At 46.1% G+C, this 22,220-nt stretch overlaps 1 protein-coding gene across 1 annotated transcript in view; it reads right to left on the reverse strand.

The window, feature by feature from the left end:
- LOC119461578 (thromboxane-A synthase-like) overlaps positions 1-20,219 on the reverse strand; it is a 34,834-nt gene extending 14,615 nt beyond the window's left edge. The window contains 10 exon segments of the mRNA XM_037722934.2: positions 3,745-3,835; positions 4,917-5,055; positions 6,278-6,417; positions 9,331-9,565; positions 9,797-9,922; positions 11,644-11,740; positions 13,148-13,200; positions 18,208-18,304; positions 20,166-20,200; positions 20,202-20,219. Coding sequence (XP_037578862.1) covers positions 3,745-3,835; positions 4,917-5,055; positions 6,278-6,417; positions 9,331-9,565; positions 9,797-9,922; positions 11,644-11,740; positions 13,148-13,200; positions 18,208-18,304; positions 20,166-20,200; positions 20,202-20,219 — 1,031 coding nt within the window.
- Between the last annotated feature and the right edge of the window lie 2,001 nt (positions 20,220-22,220).

A 22,220-nucleotide genomic window follows, 5' to 3' on the forward strand; every position in this document is an offset into this window, starting at 1 on the left:
GACGATGGAAGAGCTTCTGCGATTCCCTGGATCCTCGCAAGCCGTTATCCCCCTTGTGGAGAACTCTTCAGGGTCTTCGATCACTTCCACAACAACGTCGTCCCTTCACAGCACTCGCTCTACATCAAAGTCGACCAGAGCTTGAAGTCGCTGGTGATTTTTGTGCAAAGGTTACTGGTGACATCGTTCCACTGATGGACCTCTCGCTACATGACGTCCCTGTCGCGAGAGATCAAAGTATGGAAGTGCCTTTTACTATGGAAGAAATGCAAGCGGCTTTGGCTATGTGCAGGCGGTCGTCATCACCCGGTCCCGATGGGGTGACCTACGCTGCCTTAAGACACTTGGGTTCAACAGCGCAATGCTGTTTGCTGGATATCTTCAATAAGTCTTGGCATGACGGCATAGTCCTCGACGAGTGGAAGTGCAGCCGATTGGTGCCTCTACTGAAGCCTGGAAAGTCTCCGCTGGACCTTACATCGTACCGACCGATTGCACTTGCGAGTTGCATCGGTAAGGTCATGGAGAGGATGTTGCTGACACGTCTGGAGTGGTACCTTGAATACTATAACATCTACCCTGATGCTATGGCTGGTTTTCGACGTGGACGGTCTTCAATAGACAACGTCATTGATCTTGTGACCTCCGTGCAGCACCAAAAAGCTATGAAGCGTCTCTCTGTGGCACTCTTCTTAGACGTAAAAGGTGCCTACGACAACGTAACCCACGAAGTCATTCTCCAAGCTCTTGAGGCTGCAGAACTTGGAGGCCACGTTTTTAGATGGATTAGGAGCTATCTCTCAAGGAGATCAGTGTTTGTTCTTACAGAAGATGGCCCGACAAATAGATATATTTCCAGTCGTGGTGTCCCACAAGGCGGAGTGTTGAGTCCGACTCTTTTCAACCTCGTTCTAGTGGGGCTTACCGAAACGCTACCACAGACCGCCAACGTCTCGCTCTACGCAGATGATATTTGCATCTGGGCGTCCGGCGTGACACGGCCACAAGTGCGCGCTAGAATACAGAAAGCAGCAACCCTGACAGTGGCATACCTTCGCCGACAAGGTCTGACAATATCTACGGAAAAATGTGCACTAGTGGCATTTACACGAAAACCGATGTATTTCTACCCAGTGCGCATCGAGGGCCACTCAATTGCATATAAGAAAACTCACAGGTTTTTAGGCGTTATTGTGGATCGAGACCTCACCTGGAGTCCCCATGTCTCCAACATGAAGAAAAAACTCATTTGTATTGAGAATATGTTTAAGTTCATAGCTGGAAAATCGTGGGGACCATCCGTGCGCTCTATGTTACAGCTCTACACGGCACTATTTCTCGGATTTCTTCGCTACAGTCTTCCAGTCTTGTCGAACACATGCAAGACTAATCTCCTTGCACTACAGAGCGTACAAGCCCAAGCACTTCGGACATGTCTTGGCCTCCCGAGATGTTCTTCGACAGCTGCGACGATTGTCATTGCACAGGAGCATCCGATCACCACCCATATCGTCGCAGAGACGCTAAGAGCGCACATTCGACACCTTTCACGACTACCATCCCACCATTTAGCCAGTTTGCCAGCGCGACGACCACAGGCTACATACTGTAGTATTGTGACGAGACAACACGAGTCGATACCTTCTGGCTTCAAGCCTGCAAAACGCCCAACATCGGCATTGTGGTGTCTCCGGCAAATTCGCGTGTGCCTCTCAGTTCCTGGGATTGCTAAGAAATCAGACCTGTCACCCTTAGCCCTGAAGCAGTTGTCCCTGCTTTGCCTACACGAGTCTTATCTTGACCGAATACATATTTACACGGACGGTTCCACTAATTCCAACAGTTCAACCGGAGCAGTGGTGGTTCCATCGGACGCCGTCTCTTTGCAATTTAAGTACTCTCACAACACCACGTCGACAGCAGCAGAACTTGCGGCTCTTCAAGGTGCAATCCATTACGTGCTCCAGCAACCACCAAATCGCTGGGCCATTTTCTGCGATTCGAAAGCAGCCCTACAAACTCTGCAGTTTGCCCTACGTCACGGGTTACACGAACAGCTAGTGTACGAAATAAGACAAGCTCATCACCATGCGATTGAGAAAGGACACGACATCGTATTTCAGTGGTTGCCGAGCCACTGCGGAATTGTTGGCAACGACAGCGCCGATGAAGCTGCTCGCTCGGCTCATCAAAAACATCAGCGAGTGCCTATACCACTCTCAAGAACGGACGCTGCGCGGCAACTTCAATCACTTGCTCGCCACATCACACTTCAAAGATGGAATTCACCAGGTTTCAGCAACTCACGCTTGCATTCTCTCGACCCTAAATTGCGACTTCGCCTGCCACCTGGACTCTCCCGTGGTGAAGCAACTTTACTGTGTCGCGTGTGGTTGGGCGTCGCATTTACAAATTCCTATTCATTCCTAATAGGAATGACTAACAGTGCGGCATGCAATTTGTGCGGCTGCGATGAGACGCTAGAGCACCTTCTGTGTCATTGCCCAGCTTTTGACGCTCAACGACGGATTCTTCAAACTCAACTCAGCATGTTAGATAGCAGAGTGCTGTCAGAGGAAAAGATTCTGGGACCATGGCTTACGCATTCCTGCATGCGAAAGGCCACAAAAGCTCTTCTTCAGTTCTTGAAGGAGACTGGACTATATGAGCGCTTGTGACAGTGGACCTTCCTCTGCGACTGACTGTGTGAATAACTGACTCTTTGTGTTTTTTTTTTCGTATTCTCGCTTCTTATCTATTCTTCCCCTTTCCCTCTCCCCAAGCGTAGGGTAGCCAACCGGGCACGTCCTTGGTTAACCTCCCTACCTTTCCCTTCTCGTTTCTCTCTCTCTCTCTCTCATTACCATTCTGACGAACTGTCATCTGCTTCTCATCCTTTCATATCTTTCAATTCATATTATTTTATAATATTTCTCATATTATTAGTAAAACACGACCAGACGGAATTGTCAATTAAGAGCTCACGCAGACGCATTATACCTAAATTATATCAGAATTTTCCAAATATACTTGCGGGTCACCATGTCCCTCGTAATTTTATTTTAGTCGGCTTTGCGCCGGCTATATCTTGTTTGTATGCCCCCCTCCCCTGGCCCTTTCGATGAGCCAAGAGAGTTTAAGCCAAAAAAAAAAAAAAAAAAAACAAACTAGAAAACAAGTTTAGTGAGCGTAATTGTAAGGTTCACATACACCAAAAATATCGTTTTTGAGCAATTGCAAAACATTGAAGTGTTCATGTTGACGTACACACAACGACCCTCGTTGGTAGAAAGCCCAGCACCCACTCAAAGAATAGCCACCGGAACATGTTTTACAACTGCGCATACACGCACCGCGCATTAAAATACTTTTTAATTAAGCAACTATTTTCGAAGGCAAGCACTTTAATACCGTATACATTCAACAGAAATTTTGTAAACGACAAGAACACCGTTAACATGGCCTCGTTCAGTGATGTAAACAAGTTACAATAATCGTTTTACATATATAATTACAATGACATACATGCATACATCTACTGAGGCAGCAACGTGCGGTGGCCGCATTTGGATGGGGGTGATACGCAAAAATGCTCATATACTTTGATTTTGGTGCACGTTAAAGAATCTCAGGTGGTTAAAATTAATCTCGAGTCGCCCACCATGGCTTGTCTCATAATCATATCGGGCGTTTGGCACGTAAAAAATCGCCGAATTCTAGGTGGCAGCGAAAGAAGTGCCTCACCCCGCCACTAGAACCACGAAGGCGTTCTGCGTGATGTCGTCGTCGTCCAGCACAGCCTTGTTGAAGACGGACACATTGCCATTGGCGCTTTCTGCAGCAGACATGTGTGTCAAAGTCAAACCTCGATGCAAAGATGACCCCGGTTGCCGATAACCACTTCGCTAAGTCGGAAGCGTCATTAAATTAGAGAGACACTTTAAAATGAACATAAAAGAGATAAAACAAAGTGTTAGACAAGAAGCTATCGGTCTCGTATACGCGCGGGTTCAGGCGCAGCGCAGCCTGCTATGAAAGGCAACGCAGCGGAAAGTGTTAACATTACAGCGCGCGACTATGGTATAATAAACTGACGTACTAGGCATCCGCTATGTTATTCAGCTCTGAGATCGGAGTTGCGGGAGCGTCTGCCGGCGGGTGTGGCCGCATTGTGTTGAAGGCAAATTGAGGAGACGTTGATGTGCTCGCATTTCGGCACAGATTATAAAGAGCACCAATCATGTCATGGTTACTGCGGGTCGCTGTATTGTTGTGTCTCTAATGACCAAGGCGTAGCCTTGGCACGTTTAATATCCATCTGCCTATGTTTACGCTTTCTCAAACTATCGGCGTTTTACGTGGACCAAAATATTGCGGCAGTTGGCCTTTTAACTCTTTATTGGGATCACTTGTGCTTAGGCAAGAAACGCTCAATGCCAATGTATAGCGGCGCGCACCGTCGTCGAATCCGAACTCGCCGGGCAAGTCCCTCTGCTAATAATTCATGCATGCATCACGGTATATTCCGAAGTAATCGCTCGTGTTCGCTTACGTTCCAGAGTGTGCAAGGCTGCTAGCGTCGCGCGCGCAATGTGACGAGATAAGAGACGTTCAGCATAGAATCGTCGACAGCATTCCAGAAACTTCAGATGCAGTAGGCGCTTCATGCGCCAAACGCCAACTTGACAACAGTCATAATCCGGTGGTAAAACGTCACCGGCCTAAGGTAAAGCACGACGATATAAATGCCTAAATTGACATTTGTAAAGGGCGACATGCGATTTTATCTCGGTTTTCAGGGACTCTTTCGAAGAGGTCTACAGGCGGGGCATCGCAGTGTGAAGATTATAGTTCGACTGCTGGCCCGATAACCATAGCGAGGAAAAAAAAAAAAGAAAGAAAATTTAGTCGCTTACCGGCAGTTGTGTTGGTTCTGTTCGGCAGTTCCTGCTCGTTCTCTTCCCCAGCCGTCAGTTGGGTGGACGTGACGGAACCGAGGTCGACGCGGGACTCCTTTGCGTCGATCATCAGTTGAAGCAGGTCCTTTTGACGGAGCTACAATAAAGCGGCAGGAACTTAATGCGGGCTACTTTTTAAATAAGCTATCGGAATAAGGCCGCTATATGTTCATAAGAGGGCATGTAAATGTGCTAGTCATGACGTTTAAATTCGCACTTTGCGCTTGTTCTTTGATTCGCGCTCTGCCATGTGAGCGAACTGGAAGAGACGAAGGCAGAGAGAGAGAGAGAGAAGAGGGGAGGGATATATATATATATATATATATATATTCATTAGGAAGGAAAAGCCGAGAGTTATATGCTTGCGCTAGCGTGTTTAACACAGCAAACGATACCAATTTGTTCTTGGAGGGTTGCGTGTGTTATGTCCGCTTCTTTCTGTCACCTTTTTCTCACACTTCAAGCCAGACGAATAAGTAAACAGAGCAGAGAAGAAAAAGAAGGAGGCAATTGAAGTCCTCAAACGAGAACAGGACAGAACTTTGTACTACCCTCGAACAAGTGCGAGCATTGAATAACAGCTAAGGTCAGGATTCTGTGACTGACCACGAAGCTGTCGCGCGAATGAAGAGTGCGTACTTTGGGCCAGGTTGGTCATTCATGTACCGAAAGTGCAATCGTATAACCAATGTATCCGGCAGCGATGGTAACCGTATTCACGGACCAACAATTGTCAGCGCTGGTTTTACTCTGTTGTCGATAAAAGTAAACTTTCTCGCGCTCTTTCACGCTCGGAAAAACAATTTTATGTAGCACGTATTGAGCAACACAAAGCTGCTATCAGGAGTTTTTCATGGTGCTCTACAATTTTCTCAATGACACTTTTCATCTAGTTATAATATTTGAGAAGTTGATTAATTCATGAAGACTATGTAATTTGGCAGAATGCAAAAAAAAAACATAATCTGAGTATCTCCAAGCGACGGCAAACACATTACTTGGTTCTGTCCAGCTACGTGGCATTTGCATATTTTTAATGTTTGGTGGGAGTTACGTGGGACACTCGGTATACGAAACATCACGGCGACGCCGATGCCGAACATTCGCCTGGAATGTTCATATAATTGCAGCCGTAGTACAGCAGAAACAGGGGGTATGCGCGTGTCTTATGGAGTAGCGCTTCTTTGCGCATTTCTGTGTACCTTTTGAAGGGCTGTTAGCGATTCCACGTAAAATTATACTCTCAGTATTTTGCGGGGCACCCATGTCGGAAAGCTACAGTATACTTGTGGTTTCGAAGAACGCAAGGAGTACCTTACCGATGTGTCCTGCTGTCGTTGGCCGACGATTCGCTTGCACTTCTCTTGCACCTCGATGAAAGGGTGCACGCCGCTGTTTTGGTAGCGGAGCCAGCGAGAATTGATGAACTTGAGCAGCGCCGCGGAACCCGGAAACGCGGCTGCGAATGTGAGAACAATGGTTGTCATGATGTCGGTAAAGGGATGCCGCTTGCGGCTATGCGTAAAGCTAAATTGCTGGAACACGTGCACTTTTGAAAGAGAGAGAGAGAGAGAAAAAAAAGTACTGCAAAAATGCCCTAGTGGGACTTTCCAGGTAGTGCGTAAACATTCTATCCGGTCGCCCATCTTGCTCACGTACGTCTCTGCCGTATCCGAACGTGACTGGTCGTATGATGGCGATTTTTCTTTTTGGCGTTGTTTTGTTTTATATACATCAATACACGCACACACATATATGACTGACCAAGAAGCTGTCGCGCGATTGAATAGTGCGTAATTTTGGCCAGGTTGTTAATTAATGTACCATAGGTGTAATCGTACACCCAATGTATATGGCCGCGATGGTAGCCATATTCGCTTAGCACCAATCAGCACTGGTGTTGCTTTGTTGTCGATAAAAGCCATTTTTCAAGCGAAGCTTGTCTTGCCTCACTTGTGTAGGCGTACGAAAAAAACCCAAGCTGCGCGAAAATAAAAATTCCTCTGCTGAATCGAACCACCGACCTCCGGGTTGCGAGACCACCAAGCCAGCCGATTCAGCCACTGTCGGCTCGTCATGCGCGCCTTTTAAAGCGGGCTTTTATATGCATGACGAAGTAGACGCCACCTATCACGCCATATCAGGGCACCTTCTATCATGCCATACCCCCAGCCGATCACAGGCGTCTCCTCTCTCCGGAGGAGGGAAAGAGGAGGGTGTTCCGGAGGAGGGTGCTCGATTCCCTCACGGCTCTGTTTCCCGCTAGTTCAGGCCCGGCAATCAGATGGGGAGGCCGCGTTTGGTTCGTTCTGCCGAAGAGCAGGCTGCGTTGAAGGAACGGCAGCGGCAGCGGGCCCGTGAACGTCTCAAACGCCCAAAAAACTAACCAACCCCCTCCCCTAGGGTTGGACAAGCTTCGCGTGCACCGCTGTTCCCGGTAGGGGAGGGGTTCTAATTTTTTTAATGCTGCGCAAATGTCGGCACGGCTATTCAAGTAGAATAAATAGAATAGAATGACAATCGGGGTCGGCGGGGGAGGTAGATAGAAAAAAAAGTAGGATATGCTTCACAAGCTCGCTCCACCCAGAAAAAAAAAAGGAAACCATTCTCGATGATTATCTAAGTCAATGCGAAGCGTTTCTCTCCTGTACCTGGTGCAAAGCCTGAATGAACTCATGCCCTCCCGGGGAAATTATCGCTCGAGACCGCCACATGCGCGGGCGCTGACAACCTGACGACGTACGATCGGAACCCTGCAGATACGGTCGAAGACGCAACACGCCGAAACAAATTGTTCTTCGACAAAGTACTTTCGAAAGTACGACCACCTGCATCCCACGAGCGGTTTTCCTCGAATCGGCGTGGCGTGGTCGCGGCGGCCTGTACAGCGGCCGTTGGCTTGGCGTGCCGTTCTTCGGCCGCGCGTCGCTTCTCTTGTTGCTCTTGCTCCGCGGCCGCGCGCATTTCGTCGGCCCGTCGCTTCGCGTCCTGCCTCGCCGCTTAGGTATGCTTCGCATACCTCTGTAGTCTCGGCAGAGCCTTTGCACTATTACAATTCTCTTCGGTTTTGTACTTTCGAGGCCCCATTGTTGTATCTGCAAGTAGAGGCCTACGCACAACATTCATCGCAGCTCCCGCAACTAAGCCACGCCTATTAAATTTGCGGCGCGCACGCCCGTACTAGCCTCACAACTAAGCGTACCGGCGAGTGCAGCAGCGAGAGGAGGCGCGAGGCCAGTGGCAGCTTGCCAGCGGGCACGTGGGAGAGCGCGCGCATCGGCCACAAACTCTGTGACCTCGGATGGCCTCGCGTTTAACCTTGGCTCCGACTAGGCAAACAAGTGCTTAGCATTTAAAAAGTCGCAGTTTTGCCGGAAAGGCGGAACATCGATTGAGATAGCAAATTAGTGGACACCTATACGCGGTAAGGATGGTAGTTTTATCGGCCGTATAAACTTGTGAACGTAGACAAGCTAACTAAATTAACAAGCATGGTGTGACGCGCGCACAAGCAAACATGAACACATCTCACGCGATGACAGCGGAAACTTGCTGTCAAAGCGCTGGAGTGAGGAAGCGCGGCTGCAGCAGCGAGCGAATTCACATTCGTGCCGCTTGTCGCATCAACGCCTCCTAAGCCGCGGTAACAATGCGCATGGCGGACTGTGTCCCCGACGCAGATGATTTTCAAGATACAGCGCGCGGCCGCCCGGGCAAGCAGCCTCCCCCCCCCCCCCACACCATCTCTCAACGCAATCCCCCCCTCCCCCCTGGGGCCTTGGGGGGCCTTGTGGCGTAGGCGCACGCGCGCGGCCGCCGGGGCCGCGCCGAGTAGAACGCGCCTCCCTCGCCTCCCTACCCTACCGCCGGAGCGCTGCGCGCGACGGAACACGGTGGGCTTCCTTCCCGCTTTCCTCCGTTCCTTGCGCGAGATTGAGCCGTGATCGCTGGCTCACCCTAGCATGCTTTCACTCGCACATACAGTATACGGCGCAGGGCGACGAGTTTATCGCCCTTGGACTTTATACGGACCCTCACGGTGACGACAACGGCGACGGCATAAATGCGCCTGGAGTGTCCGTATAATTGCTGTCGCAATAAAAACACTTTTTCTTTGTTTGACCTGCAGCATTATCGGAAACCTTTAAAATCATACATAACAAAGAGAGACAGTAACTAATAGTTCAAAAAATTACAGAGCAGTAACAAGTCGCAGCAGTCACAATTACTGCGGTTAGCACTGCGAGTGCTCGCCAAAGGACAAAACAATAAGCTTGACTAGCTTGTTTTTCAAAATTGCCTTTACTATTCCGTTGACTAGCGGTAGCGAAACGTTTATTCGTTGAACAGCGTGCTGTGGGTTCCCACTCACTGAGTAGCACGGCGATGAAGGAGAAGGCGCAGCCGAACAGCATTCGACAGCAGACCAGGAAGCCGTGACGCGGGTGGTCCTGCAGGTTGTAGTCGATGCCCATGGCGCTCTTGCAGATCACGTCCAGGGCCAGGGCCGCGTACATATCGCCCACTTCGAACTCCTCTCCCGTCTCTGCCTTGTGGTCGAACTTGGAGACCAGCTTCTCCACGGCCGAGATGACACCCGGAGACATCTGCGAGAGCACCAGTTGCGGTTCTCGAACGGGGACGCGTGAATCGCAAACGCTACCCTCTGCACACCTCCGTCAAACAGTGTAACGAAATAAAATAAAGACACCTATAGTACTTGATTGCGAATGCGCTGAGAATACTGAAAACGAGAATAGAGGTTGACTGGGATGCCACAAGAAAGGGCTAGTGTCTGGCGATGAGCGAGCTGTGGAATTGTCACCATCAACACTCACCATCTTGAGCTTGTTGGTGGTGAAGGAAGGGGTGAGTACGCTGCGCACTTCCTTCCAGCGGGTAGAGGTGAGTTGCAGGAGGCCCTTGTTGTGCGGGCTTGGAGGGCGCTTCGCTTGGAACAGGAGCTGCGTGTGACAGGTGGGCATCAGAGATAGTGACGTCATGAAAGGAAGGGCACACTACGCTATGGTCCACTGCCTAAGGAAACACGTTACTTTAGAGAACGCGCGAATTTCTGTACAAGCTATGTAAAATCCCCAGGCTTTGCAGTGGACGACTTGGAAATTGGTGGCGCGGGCACCTTCCTATACACACCAGTGTAGTGCACCGACATATAGCTTCAGCCGGTACTTGTAACTCGGGCGGGAGCAAAGTGAGAGCAGCACATTAAAGTGTTACTTATTACAGTGGACCGTACTGTGAATTGCAATTCCCCCTAGTCGATTGGCTTAGAATAGCATGTTTCGGCTCTGCGCGGTGGAGACCGTTTGAAGGACACGTTTCACATCGCCATTGTGTGAAGCACCTGCAGTTTCGGTTCATGCAGACGTTTTGCCGCTGAAGGCTATGCACAGCGGGTTCGAATCCCGTTGGCGGCGACGGTCGCCGTTGCAGTGGAATCGATGATAATGTGCGGCCTTAATCCGTTTGGTCAGCCCCGTAAGCACTTGCAGAAAATGCAAAAATATGCTGGAAACCTTGGCGTCAAAGGAAGTGGTGATTTGTTCTAGCCATATACATATACACCGCATCTTGAAAGTGATTTGTAGATTTCCTTTTCGGGGTTGGCCCGTCACGCATACATGTGGCATGTTTCGCCATTAATAAAGCGTTACGGCTGCTGGTTGGCGTTCGCGTTTGCTGTCTGCTTGACGACTTCTTAAGAGCGCCCACGCTTTCATACTCATTTTTTATTTTGGAAGTTTGGAAACCGGCATAAACGATGAGTTATACAATTCGAGGCCCGTTTCGGCAATATACCTCCGTAGGTTTCTACGCTGGGGTCTGCGAAACCAAGAATCGTAATCCTGTAGTCTCGTTGGATGAAGACCCATTGTTTACATTAGCAGCAATGTCGGTTTATGTGAATTCTGCATCGGGCTTTCTTGTCCTTCGGGAGCTTTCATTATTAACGCGCCATTAACTGGAATCACACCACATAATGTTTCAGGTTAATAAGTAACTGCATTTTCGTATTGCATCCCAATGTCACCGTTAGGAAACCTACCGAGGGAGGTGGTTTTGGCGAGTTAGTATTAATGATGTCCTGCTGACAAGAATACAACTCACGAGCTCGCTGTCTATAGAGTGTCCAACTAATGTTAGCCAAGCTTTTCAAAGAAAAAAAGACAGATATAAAGACGCGATGCAAGATACGATTATGACACCTACGATGCTCAGTTATCAGAGTTCCGCCGACCGAGCATCGTAGGTCTTATAATTGTATCTTGCACCGCGTTTTTTATTCTTTTTTTCTTTTTTTTACATTTTCGTGAGCAGCGTGGCTAAGCTTAGCTGGGGCACACGGTAGCATCTTTCACATGCTACGCCCATCGGTATTTCTTGGTCTGTCGGTATGTATCGAATGAGCTGTAGTGTGTTTTGTTCACTCGAGTATGCACACCTTTCCCAGGTGACACGTAATATGCAAGTAAATGTTTATTACTCATTCCCCCCCTCCCGCCTTCCTTCCCCTTAACACCCTCAGGAATTAATTGTCTTTGATAGTCTTTAAGTTGATTTTAAATCGCCTTCCAACTTCTTTTCTAATATTTTTTCATTCATTCTTAGTTGCGTTTATGTCAACAAAACAATTGGAGGCAGGGCGTTAAAAGCGCCGACTCACGCCTCTGTCGACGAAGTCTTGGAAGTCCTTGATCTGAATTTGCTTGAGCAAGTCCAGATCTGCCATGAGGATGACGGGACGGTATCCGTTGAAGTATCTGAAAAAAATATTTAAAATTTTTATGCCTATACGTTTTAAACCAAGCCTGCACAAGCATCTTCGACAATAGCGTGAGAGTGATCCATTTTAATACTGGATAATCTTGTCTGTCGGAGGGGTCATATGCTTTATCACGTCTGCCATGGCGTGGCGTTCGTGCAATTAAATTATGGGGTTTTACGTGCCAAAACCAGTTCTGATTATGAGGCACGCCGTAGTAGGGGACTCCGGAAATTTGGACCACCTGGGGTTCCTTAACGTGCACCTAAATCTAAGTACACGGGTGTTTTCGCATTTCGCCCCCATCGAAATGCGGCCGCCGTGGCCGGGATTTGATCCCGCGACCTCGTGCTCAGGCGTTATTGCAATGTTTCTCGCGAGATGACATCTGCGAATGCTACTACACTAGAAGGATTTAGGGATTAATATACTTATATTAGTTTCTATAAGGTGAATTACGCGATTGTGCTAAGCATGGCGTTTTAAAAGCACGTGTTCATTCAGACCCGCGGAACTCTGTTTTGTGTGGCAGTGTGAAATTCTCCCACTGTTATATATATAAAAAAAGCATTGCGCCAATTATTAAAAGTTAATGAAACCATTAGTTCTGATGCTCTCTTCATCGGCGCTTCCTTCATCTGCCCGAAAATTAAAGGAGAGAATGCCAGCGACGATATGCCGCTGTGTAAAAATAGCTGACCATATAGTAAAGTACAAATTGTTGCAAGGATTGAACTGAAGGTATCATTTACTGCAAGTACTCTGCCGTACGTTAATTATATGAACCATCATAAATTGTAAAAGTACGCACAACAATCTGGTGACCGCTTACGAAACAAACACTCACACACGTACGCAAATACGCGCACGCACATGCACACATGCAATGCACGTGTATTTACTCGAGCATGCGTAGACAAATGCAGACATGCATAAGAAAAGGAAAAAAAAAACTAAGCTTTTCGAAGTGGAATTTAAATTGAATGTGAACTTCAAGAGAAGAAGATAATTTAGATCACTAGCCGTGGATGAATTCGACTGAGGTAAGTGTGCGAACTCGACTGGCGAACAATAAAGCATGAAAAAAAAACATTTTCTGTAGTTTGAGCGGGCTTCAGCGAAGCAATATTGCAGCTGCCCCAATATTCTTTCCTATATATACGTAGATAAAAAGTAGAATTGATAGTCCGCTTCAAGCTCAATATGCCACGCGATGTAGGCTAATGGCTCATTCTGAGTGCCACTTAACGGCCTCACCTTCAGCTTCCGTTGTTGTAATACTACACTAGTCATTGCAATAACACCATTTCAAGCTCGCGAGTCGACACGGTTTTGCGGCGGAAGAGAAATAGTGCCCGAATATTGGCACAAACGAGTTATAAAAATATGCAATAAACTGTCTTACCCAACGACGTCGCCGTACTTGTCAATCCACTCACGATAAGCCTTGACTGGTGACTGTAAAACAGTCGAGTACAAGAAGCAATGTAAAAATAGGGCCCAAGCTGCAAATGTGAATGCGAATTATCTTTCAAGCCAGTAACATTTAATCCGAAGCATTCTTTGCCTACTTAACGAACTTTAACTTTTTCTATCTACCTAGCCTATTGCGCTGATCCACTGAACCAAGTTGTCTCTAGTTTAGTAGCTTATCTACTAGCAGCAGGTATGTGCTCGGGGTCCCGGGGCCGTAGTGGTTGTTTCTTTAACTGGACATACGTGTATAGTCATGGAGGCATTGCGTAATCAAGGAGTACAACATGCATACATGAATGTCATCATTGGCCTATATTTATGTCCACTGCAGGACCAAGGCCTTTCCCCTGTGATCTCCAATTTCACCTGTCTTGCGCTAGCTGATTCCAACTTGCGTCAGCAAATTTCCTAACTTCATCACCCCACATAGTTTCCTGCCGTCCTCGACTGCGCTTCCCCTCTCTTGGTATCCATTCTGTAACTCTAATGGTACACCGGTTATCCATCCTACGCATTACACGGCCTGCCCAGCTCCATTTCTTCCGCTTAATGTCAACTAGAATATCGGCTATCCCCGTTTGTGCTCTGATCCACACTGCTCTCTTAACGTTAGTCCTAAGATTTTTCGATCCATCGCTCTTTGTGCGGTCCTTAACTTGTTCTCGAGCTTCTTTGTTAACCACCAAGTATCTGCCCCATATGTTAGCACCGGTAGAATGCAATGATTGTACACTTTTCTTTTCAACGAAAGTGGTAAGCTCCAGTCAGGATTTGGTAATGCCTGGCGTATGCAATCCAACCTAATTTTATTCTTCTGTAAATTTCTTTCTCATTATCAGCGTCCCCTGTGAGTAATTGACCTAGATAAACGTACTCCTTTACAGACTCTAGAGGCTGACTGGTGACCATGAATTCTTGTTCCCTTGCCAGGCTATTGAACATTAGGTTTGTCTTGTGCATATTAATCTTCAACCCCACTCTTACACTTTCTCGGTTAAGGTCCTCAATCATTTGTTGTAATTCGTCCCCATTGTTGCTGAATAGGACAATGTCATCTGCAAACCGAAGGTTGCTTAGATATTCGCCGTTGATCCTCACTCCTAAGCCTTCCCAGTCTAAGAGCTTGAATACTTCTTCTAAGCATGCAGTGAATAGCATTGGAGAGATTGTGTCTTCTTGCCTCACTTCAAATATGTCGTGCTGCTATTGGTCATGATGCTGACTTATAAGTGTATACATGCTTCCTGACTGCTCCTTGCTACTGTTTAAATCAACAGAAGTGTGTTCGTTCTTGATACATTTAGTGCATGTGTTTATCTTGTTAATCGCACATTTATGAGTTATATAATATTTGATATGTTAATTTTTGTTGCTGTTCTTGCATTTTAGACCGGATAATATGGTAAAATGCAAATTATATGTGTATTCAACGTTCATGTCAAATGTTTGCTTTTGATATATTCAGTGATTGGCTATAGACATTTCGTATTAGTTAGGAATAATATTTTCCTATTTGTTACGGTTTCACTGGACTCGTAGCCACACATCGGGTAGGGGTCTAGCCGGCTTTGAAAGCTTTGTATGACTTACGTCTGAAAACAAACAAACAAACAAACAAACAAACAAACAAACAAACAAACAAACAAACAAACAAACAAACAAACAAAAAATCCTTCTAATAAAACTTCCATTCAGTTGAAATAGAACTTCTGTATCGTTCGTGTAAGCTTAGATTAGACCTTTCAAAATAAATAAATAAATAAATAAATAAATAAATAAATAAATAAATAAATAAATAAATAAATAAATAAATAAATAAATAAATAAATAAATAAATAAATAAATAAATAAATAAATAAATAAATAAATAAATCGTTTCATAGAACGACAATTTTGTCAAATCTTCTAAATATTGCCTATATGCTTTGACCAGGCTATACTGCAAAAGTTTACTGAAAACGGAGTCGTTGGTCGGTATTTTGTAACAATGCCTTTTTCGATGCTAATGCCTTTAGACGATTTTTGCGTTCGTGAGTGGTCAAGCGACGCTCCACCCCGAGCGCACGCACACTCACAAACGCGAAAAGTATGTCGAGAGGCTTGAGCATCGAAAAAGGCATCGCTACAAAATGCCGGTCCTTTTGTTTCACTGAATCTTTCGGCGCATGCAAGCTCGGTACGCACGTTGCCCAACTTTGTCACCCCCAATAAGCGCCGGTTCGAAAAGCGCGCGGCCACCTGCCTCTTTAACCTCTCGAGACCCGTGTGGCATAATCACTTTTCCAGCTGGTTTTTACTGTCTACTTATATGTTACGATCGTGAGAAGCATTCTTAAAAATTTATATACCACGGTTAGATGCTAAAATCTGCATCTCCATGTACGTTGAAGAAGTAACCATCTCTTCATGTTCGCTATGGTAAAAAGTGCATTTAATTGCCTAAACACAGAGATGAAGATGGAAATAGCTGCAGTACATTGCCATGTTGCTGCTGCATCCTGGATTTTCACGCAATGTCGAGGAATTTGAAGCACACTTCAAGGTTGCTTTCCGCTGCTATGACAACACAGAGGTCTAGATCAATTTAGTGTCAAATTTCTTGAAAGCAGATGACAAGAATATGAGTAAACCACTTCCGTACAGTTTAACATGCACCGGACTTCATTTATAGGATAAGTATTTTTAATAAATTTGGAGTTAATTTCGAAAAAAATGATATGAGATAATGTGCAATATAATGCCTAAGAGGTCTTAGGAGGTTAAAGGGTGCGAGAAGACAGTGCGAATTGCAGTAATATTAGAGGTGCATGCTTATTACTCAAAAAAGAAAAAAAGGAACTACGGTGGCGTATGCCATAGACGAGCAACCTAAAGTTTGCCCGCGCGGCACCAGCGCCGATTGCTCCCCTGGCGGAAGGATGGAAGTGTCGAAGGTCGCCGCTGGGCCAGCGCGCGCCCGTGTTCTCTACGGCGCGAGCGATCGTGCGCGTTCTTTTTGCAACGGCGAGCGCGACCTCATCAACCAGGAAAGGTGGCACGCAATACAGCTGTGTTGTTGATTGCCACAAGAGCCTCGAAAGGTCGAAAGCCGACCGTGAAGTCCTGCAGAATTCCGGGGAGGTGGTACCAGAAGGACAGACGACAAGCGTGGATAACTGCGGTGCGCCGAGTCAAGTAAGTGACGTACTTTCGCATTCGCGTGCAATATCACGGCCGCTCGATAAAAAAACGCAACAGTAATGTGCCTGTATTTAGCGCACGGCCGTTTGTTTAGACGTGTCGCGTAGTTGAATCGTACAGTGACATCCGCCGTGTTAGCTTAGCGGTAAATGCACACATGTAGCGCCGCTAAGCTCGACGACGCGAACTCGATTCCCAGCCACGGCGGCCGCATTTCGAGCGGGGCAAAATGCAAGAATACAGTTCTTACCATGTACTTTGATTTTTGTGCACGTTAAAGAACCCCCGGTGGTCAAATTTATTCCTGAGACCCTCCATTACAACGTGCCTCATAATGATATCGTGCTTTTGGCACGTAAAACCCACGAATGTACTGTTCGTTCACTCGCGATCGGCAAAGACGAGCTCAAGATAATTATATCCTTATTCCACACGCTGCAACCTAAATTCCTAGTGCAGGCAGTAAAAGGGGCTGCACGTTACTTGTCTTTTGTGCGGTTGTAATCCGTATTTAATGCAAGCTGCGGTCATCGCATGCGTCGGTAAGCGGCAGATCACAAAGCAGCTGCCCGATACGCGCGCCTTATGTTTGTTGCTTGGCCATGCTTTCTAGGTTCACAATATCCAAGCATGCTTTAAAGTAATTGCCACCTTGCACATTCTTCCTGCTTCAGTCTTCCTGCCAAGAATCTTCGTTTCGTGTGGTAGCCGGCCATCGGTGTGAGCTTACTTTAGCTACGATGGGGCCATTCGCCCGACGAGAAAGTCGATTTGCTTTGATGAGGCATGTATCGCTAATTCTTGCGCTCGTGCTGCTGGTCCCAAGGTAATCGCTGGTTGCCGTGATCTGGGTTCATTTCGCGGAGCAGATTGTACGGGCGATTTCTCATCACCAGTGAAAAGATACCTTGCTTAATAATGCAATGAGTTATCATGACTGTAACATCTGCATTGAAGAAGGCATGATATACATTAAATATTTATATAGCATGATATAAAGCACTATGCGCATATGTAGTACTTACATTGTTAATTAAATTTATTGGCTTATCGGTGCCTAATGCATGTGTTCTTTCTGTGCTGACAGTGCGGATGCCCCTCCCTGGGAGCCAAAATGAGAGAAACCGTGCGTGCGCGCTTAGCTGCCAACGAAACCAACGGCAATCGTCACCGTCTCTGCACATCTCGGCAAGCATGCATGACCGCTTTGTGACTGCATCATAGAGAAATAAAAGTGACTAAATTACTGAACTCGGTGTGTACCTCTAACTCTGTGTCGTATACAATCTTGTTGGACACCTCCGACACGCACTTGGCTTTCACTGTGACATCACCGCCCACAATTTGTTGAATGCCATACAGGTGTGGAAGCAGACGCTCCCCTTTCTTGAGGTTGCCGCCACGAAAAAAGCTGTTGGCGTCGGCAACCGTCTTGAAACCACCCTGCAGTCTTTGCATCTCTGTTCTGCAAGCAGGCGATCTGCCGCCGTCGACAACGGAGCGCCGTGAGCACGAGCAGCGAAGGAAAGCGCGGGCGAAACAATGTAAACAAAGCGGAGACTGCACCACGGCGCGACCACGCTGCATGAAATTTCCACATTAAGGCCGCTGTCAGGAGGCGCAGCAGCGCCTTCTGGCGATCGTTTTCTCGTCTATACTCATGGCCGGAAAAGAACGTATTCAAAGTGGGATAGTGTTTTACTCGTAGGTAGTCCATAAAGGCGACAATGGCCTTGAGTACGCCCTTGAGTCTATCGCACTTGTTTCCATATACAAGATATTTTTAGATGGAATATAAAATGCTTATACCTTTTTGTACATCTCCAACATGTTTCCGAAGATGATGTTCGGTGTTGGTCCAGGTATGCCAAGATACTTAAAAAAATTGAAGTGTTCTCTTCTTTTCCTGCGGAGAGATTAGCCGTCAAGTGTTACACTAAACGTTTTAAAAGTCCGATTGTGAGCATTCGAGTGATTCTAACAAGTAAGCTTAAGTTATGATGGTTAGATTTTGTCCGTAGAAATGAAATAAATAAATAAATCGGTAATTTCCGTGCTTGCAACGACTTATACAGGTTGCACGATCATTATTAACGCTAAAACAGTCGCAGTTAAGCCCTTATCTTAAAGCAGTGACACCGATAGCTAGCAGAGGCTTACGCAGTGAAATGCTGTGTGCGCATATGCAATAAAATTTGACCACGGAACTATCATACGGAAGCCTGATGTTCTGACAAAAGAACATATTTCGTGGCCATGTTTACTTTTCAATTTTTGATAAATATTTTTTTATGAATGACAAACGCGTGATATCAAGGACCGACAAGGTATCGTCCTCTTTGATGCATATAGTCATATACAAACAACCTTAACTACAGTAGAGGCTTACCTTTACTAGAGTAAAGATAAGCCTCTACTGTTAGGCGACATCACTTGCACGAAGCTCTTGAAGAAAGCACCATGACAACACGTACGCCGCGAATTTAGATGAAAACGACAGGCTAATAGGTATTGCCTCCAGACACACCAGCAACGAGAGACACTTCAAGCTACTTCAAGGTGTCTTATATGGGCATCGCCTAACGGTACGAAAAGGGCTTGGGCCGTGTTCAGGCCCCAATGAACAAATACAAGCTGCAAAAGGCCTGCACGATCCTCTAGGCCAACAGCGACTTGAATATTTTCTTATGAATATTTCTGTACGATCGGTTTGATGCCTTTTCTAAAATTCTACTGTACCATCACAATCACTTACTCGTGTCATGTGATGCATACATCTACATCTAACTATTAGAGCATGATACATCTAACTATTAGACCATGATTCGAGCTAGCCATGATTGTCACTCGTCCTACTGCTGTCTGCTATAAGCGACTTATAAGCGATTATTATCTATTGTAACATATATTTGCAATTTGTGCTATATTCTTTGTATACCAGGTGCTTTTCTTTCAATAATGAAATAATCTTCAAACATAGCTGTAAGCTGATAACAAACTTATCCTTACAGAGCGGAATTACTCGAAGAGGTTTACGTTGCTTGCACAAAAAAAGAAAGAAAAAAGTATTTAAGAATTAACAAAATTTCACATATAGTCTTATGACCAAATCACTCTAGAGCACATATGACTATTACGAATTGGAGCCAGTGGGCTCAGAAGGTGTTGGTGCTCCCTGGAAATGTCTCCCGCTCTACTTGAGAGGAAGTTTTCATTAAATACTTAGTGGAACAACACTATAATACGTTGCAATTTTGACAGGAGATCATATAAAAACTGGTGCTACTTGGAAAATGTTTTTTTCAAGTGGACGTGTCTTGAAACACACTGGCTCGAATTAGTACATCGTTACATGTGCCTCAACGTAATTCATTATAAAGTTAATAAGAAAATTTTCCTAATTTCTGAATTAAGCATTTAGATTCTCATGCTAGTTACGTCTGCCTTTTCGAGTAATCCATCTCAGGGAGAAGAATTGTGCTATCTGCCGCACGTGATTACAAGAATTCCGTAAAGATAAAAAAATGTATCTTCTAATTACTGAAGAGGGTTCCTTTTTCATTTACCTTACTACTGTGAAATAATTTTTTAAAGTGTTTAATATTATTGAGTGATTCGTTCTATAGCTGCAATGTCGGGTTAGAGGGTTCTTTAGTAGAGAAACTCCCAATTTTAGGGCCATTACTAAAGAACAAATGAATGCACTTCGAGAGCAAAGACAACCAGGTATCGCTGTAATATACTACTCCAAACGGCAATGTACTCACATGAGCCAGTGCACGATGAAAAGGACCACGGTGGCCTACGACGAGCTCCCACATGACGTGCCAAGTTTTGTAGCCTTATCCTGCATAAGATCATGGCAAGAATTCAGGAAACGTAGTAAGTGCGAAAAAAAAAAGGGTGCTGCTAGTAAGAAGATCACATGTGATAACCAAGACAGCATTGTGCACCGCAAGCCAATTGGCTTGATTTGATTGGTAGATTCGTGTGAACTCGCACGTACACCAGGTGTTCACTTTCAGGACTACTTAACCATGGCATAGGTGCGTGCGCGTATAATATTCGTTTCACAGAGCGCTGGACATGATTTTCTGTTACGTAAAGCGGGTGCATGTGAGTCGCTACGTCTGGAATTTTTCTTCCGAGCCTACATGTTCGGTTTTCGTAGGCCTCTATGCGTGTCGGCGTGTGGTATGTGTGCTATATGGATAAATGGATAGCCTCACTTTTTGAACTGTGTCTTGGGATGGCCTGCTTTTCTGTAGCCTACCCCCCCTCTTCCTGTCCCTCAACAACAACAAATAGCGGGTGCGTCGGTTGACGAATACGTCACAGTTGATGGCGACGTGATGATGTAATCGTAACTGACCACCGACTGCGTCTTCAAAGCCAGCTATAGGGCGGAAAGGACGCGAATGCCCGCAAGGGCAAGAGTGATGAAGATCCTGCAAACGAACCCAGTATTCTGACACCAAGGGAGGCGATAGCGGATTTCGGCGTCCTGTAGCTTTACTTACTCGTTTATTTATTTTCACAACACTGGAGACATGCAGTCCAAGCAGGAGAGGGTAGCTTGAGTATGTCAATGGTACATTGCATTCGCCACGAACAGTTGTACACGTATATTGAACGGAAAATAATTGAAGGAAACAAGAGCGCAAGACAAAGCCGTAAAAGCAGGCACAAAACTGCTACATAGTCTAGCATGGCTCCTTCATTTCGCTGCGGAGCATGCTGTCAATCTCGTTGAAATAGGGTAGGGCAGCAGTCACACATTCTGTCATACAAAGTGGGCACAAAGAAAGAACTGAAGAGAACTGTCGATGTTAATGCGATTAGCATGCGAGCAATGTAAAGGACGCACCGCGTTGCTGTAGACACCTTTATTAACAATCTGTAGGGGTCATTCAGATATTTCCATTTGTTCGGCTGCATGCGTTTCATGGCTGCATGGGCGTAAGCTTCAAATAAGCGCGTTTGGGTAAACATATTCGCGTTAGTACTTTCGCGCGTCGCCTCTCATCGTTAAGGCAGGAGCTGGCTGCAGACGCAGCCGTGTATATATATAGTGAAAGCGGAAACTGCTTGAACGAGGAAAGCATGTGATTCATCACCTCTATCGCGGAGTGAACTAGAGATAAAAGCAAAGATAGGACAGGGAGGTTAACAAGTGGGTATCTCCGGTCGACTGCCCTTTCCTGGAGAAAGGGAAAAGGGGAAAAATAAAATCAGCGGCAATTTAGCGGTAAATGCGAGAGAGATGGGTTATGATTACGTCGCACCGTTTTGAGGTGCCGTTTCAGGATTTTAACCATGGTCACTGCATTGCACAGCAACTCACTCGATCGACACAATGTATATATATATATATATATATATATATATATATATATATATATATATACCTCTGACCGGCTTGCCGGCCTGCCGGCTTGCCACCGGCCTGACCGGCTTGCCACACACGGACTTTTTCCACTTTGACACTCTTAATGCTTGCGCATTAAAATCTTTACTGTCAAACACTCCGCGCTTAGACAAGTGCTACATAGGCGCCATTATATCTGAAAACGGTATTCCGCTTGCAATCCTGTTTGCCCAGCCTTTTTCTTCCGACGCGTTATCAGTGTTTTCAAGTTTCGCCGCTTTAGCGAAGGATGTACTCGCGGACTAAATCGAGGTCACTGTAGCAGCTTCTATAAAGGTGCTCCGAAGCACGACAGGCTGGTCGCATTGATTCATACGCGTCTACCACGGTGATTGTAGCGACTTCTAGAACTGTCGCGATAGATGCCTGTTATCAGGTATATGCACGATGACGC

The sequence above is a fragment of the Dermacentor silvarum genome, chromosome 8, assembly GCF_013339745.2.
Source record: "Dermacentor silvarum isolate Dsil-2018 chromosome 8, BIME_Dsil_1.4, whole genome shotgun sequence".
NCBI lineage: Eukaryota > Metazoa > Arthropoda > Arachnida > Ixodida > Ixodidae > Dermacentor > Dermacentor silvarum.